The sequence below is a fragment of the Microtus ochrogaster genome, chromosome 16 (assembly GCF_000317375.1).
Source record: "Microtus ochrogaster isolate Prairie Vole_2 chromosome 16, MicOch1.0, whole genome shotgun sequence".
Taxonomy (NCBI): domain Eukaryota; kingdom Metazoa; phylum Chordata; class Mammalia; order Rodentia; family Cricetidae; genus Microtus; species Microtus ochrogaster.
The window spans coordinates 59,127,156-59,130,400 of NC_022018.1; the positions used below are offsets into that span (position 1 = coordinate 59,127,156).

The 3,245-nt window shown below is 45.9% G+C and overlaps 1 protein-coding gene across 1 annotated transcript in view; it reads right to left on the minus strand.

The window, feature by feature from the left end:
• Positions 1-372: 372 nt before the first annotated feature.
• The window catches only part of Kif27 (kinesin family member 27), a 75,378-nt gene continuing 72,505 nt past the window's right edge, over positions 373-3,245 (minus strand). The window contains exon 17 of the mRNA XM_005355288.3: positions 373-1,434. Coding sequence (XP_005355345.1) covers positions 974-1,434 — 461 coding nt within the window. The 3' untranslated portion in view covers positions 373-973. The remainder of the gene's footprint in view (positions 1,435-3,245) is intronic.

Consider the following 3,245-nt stretch of genomic DNA (forward strand, 5'->3'; position numbering starts at 1 on the left):
ATACAATACTTCACGGAGTTCCACTGGGATGCTGCCCATCACAGACAAAAAAGGCAGGGAGAACCATCGCTCAGTTAATTGAACCAGAAAAACTAACGAGCTTGCATGGACGTGTCGACACCCAGTGCTGTCAAGCCCGCAAAGCTGGAAACCTGAGCCTGTGAAGGCTCAGCTCTTAGCCTATCAGACAGATGCATTACCCATGCATGCTGTTTAGACCGCGCTGCTAACAGCGGTGTCTTTCCTTAGGACGGTGGGATGTTCGTGTTACTGTCCCAGGAGCTGCGGACATGGCCCACACACAGGTCTGGCATCGTATGAGAGGGATGTGAAGTGCACAGGGCAGGACAAAGGTGGAAACTTGCAGTCTGTTGTATCATCACACAAAGAATATAAAATAACTATAAAAATGAACGATGTCATGTTAGAGTTAAGGCTGGCGTGCCACCTCTGGATCCTAAGAGCTGTAACGCACCCTTGGACCCCAGGCTGAATTCTGGCAAACATTTTCATCTTACCAAACAAACACAACAGGTAGGGAACTCTGGCACAGTTGGGGTTTATCTGGAGTTTACAAAAACAGCAACATATGTATCCTTAAACATTCCACTACTCGAGGGTTATAATGCACTTCTAAGATATGCCTTTATAGTATAGAGAATGATATACATCTGAAGCATGTTTTAGTCTTAGTTTTGTTCTCAAATGTACTGAAAAAATAAAGGAAGATGCCTGGAAGAGAACTTCAGTACACTTACATAAGTAGAACAGTTCAATGACCAAGCATTCAAAAACTCATTTATAGAACAGTAAACCCGAAAATACACTCTAGTACCCAAGAGTCCCACCCCCTTCCTGTGTCCCGGGAAGAAGCTGTGACCCTGGGCTTTCATCCTGTAGGTGAGAAGAAGGGGCCTCTCACATAACTACCAAATTAAAAGTTTTATTGTCCAGGGCCTAGGCTTTGAAGGCACTAGGTTTCCTCGGGTACTTCGAGGGAATCGGCAGTCATTGACCGGACCCCAGCTCCAAGACTGGAGCGCCGTAATGACAGCTCCGAGGCAGAAATCTGACGTAACTCTCTGCGGCACAGTTTGACAGGCTTGACACCCTGAAGCTGCCCGGTACTTCTCAGTGTCTGGAACTGGGACGGCGGTGGACTCTGCAGCTGTGTGAAGGGAGGGGCCCCTGGTTTATCGGCACTGCTCGGCACTTGGCCACTGGAGGGTGCTACTGAGCCGTGGACTGGAAGTGAGTCCGGGCTACCCTCAGGAATCTGCTGGGGCGCCGCCGGTTCCGTTTCTAAGCCGCTTGAAGAATTGTCTCCTTTTCTTTCTCCTCCGTTCAATTTTGTCTTTTCAGTTCTACAGGCCCATTTTGATTCTTCAGAAGCCGCCTCTTCTGGACTCAGGACTCCATCTCCAGCATCACGTTCTAAGGAGGAGCCACACAAAAAGCAAACATCTTCTCAAAGCCAGGTACTTCTGGGACCACAGCCTAACAAACCACATCATTGTGACTGTTAGATGCGACGCTTTCAGACTTTGTTAATGATGTCTTCAAATAGACGTGTGGCTACGAACCAATACTGACTCACATATAAACATCTTGAAACGTGAATAACATTTTTTTGTTTGTTTGTTTTTGTTTTTCAAGACAGGGTTTCTTTGTAGCTTTGGAGCCTGTCCTGGAACTAGCTCTTATAGACCAGGCTGGCCTCGAACTCACAGAGATCCGCCTGCCTCTGCTTCCCGAGTGCTGGGATTAAAGGTGTGCATCACCACCGCCCAGCGTGAATAACATTTTTTTTTCAACTCATTGACATTGAAAAATCAAGTAGTGATTTTGGTACTCTCTAGAAACTGAATACTTTGTGTGTCTCTGAAATCTTTTTAAAGAAATAGCTATTCATTTTTTCTAGAGTTTAATGCAATTTAGTGTTTTGTGCACACGGATGTTTGCCTGCATGTGTCTGCACACCTCATGTGCTGAGAGTAAAGAGGGTATCACATCCTTTGGGACTAGAGCTAGAAATGACTGCGAGCTGCCATGTGGGGACTGGGAACCAAACCTGGGTTCTCTGAAAGAGCAGGCAGTACTTTTAACTGCTAAGCCACCTCTCTAGTCTGAAGAGTTACGTATGTAAGTGTTTTGCCTGCATGTATGTATGGGTATCATGCGTGTGCAGTTCCTGAGGAGGCAAGCGAGGGTGTCAGAATCCCTGAAGCCACCTGACATGAGCGCTAGGAACTGAAGTCTGGGTCCTCTGCAAGGCCAGTGAGCCCCCTCTCCATCCCTCCCACCTCCCTCTTCTCTTTGTCCTCCGCTTGGCTGGTTACTGGTTAATGCCTTGCTCTGGCCTCATCTCCAGGCCTCCTCATCACATACATGTATGCAAATCCGGTCATGTTGGCCCTCTCGCATGATAGCAGTATTCTGTATCCATCTGTAGTCTGTGATTTAGGGTCAAGTTATTTCCGAAATATTCATTGCCCCCCTATTTTGAGGTCTTATAGAAAGGAACAATGTATAACCTTCCAGGAGCTTTTGACTTTTGTAGAGTACTCTGTCATGGTAACTGTTCTATTATGAAGGGGCTAATTTTACATATGTACATTTAATTATTATACAAGGATAAGTCTGAGTTTGGTCATGTTTTTAAATGTGGAGCGCATGTCTTAGGACTGACCTTAGGAACACATGGTTTTACTTTCATTTGGACAATATTGTTAAAAATCTTGTTTTAAAAGATTTATTTATTTTTATTATGTGTTTTCGTGTACATCTATGTGAGGCCAGAGGATTTCAGAGCCTCTAGAATGGAGTTACAGGTGTCCATTAGCCACCTTGTGGGTCTCAGGTCCATGGCAAGAGCACCCAGTCCTCCTGACCACTGCATCTCCTGTCTACAGTGGCTGGTGGCAACCAGAGGCTGCTTTTCTATAACACAGGAAAATAACAGATGCTAGGGCTGCCCTAAGGGCTAAGAGCCAAGGACAGCAAAAGCAATTGCCCCATAGCAGGCAATTAATAAAAGCAATCATCCTACGGTTTGTAATTTTAACACAGCTTGTCTATTTAAACTTTACATATTTTTAATGTTTGAAAGTCAACTACATGCCAGGCGATGGTGGCGCACGCCTTTAATCCCAGCTCTCGGGAGGCAGAGGCAGGCGGATCTCTGTGAGTTCGAGACCAGCCTGGTCTACAGAGCTAGTTCCAGGATAGGCTCCAAAGCCACAGAG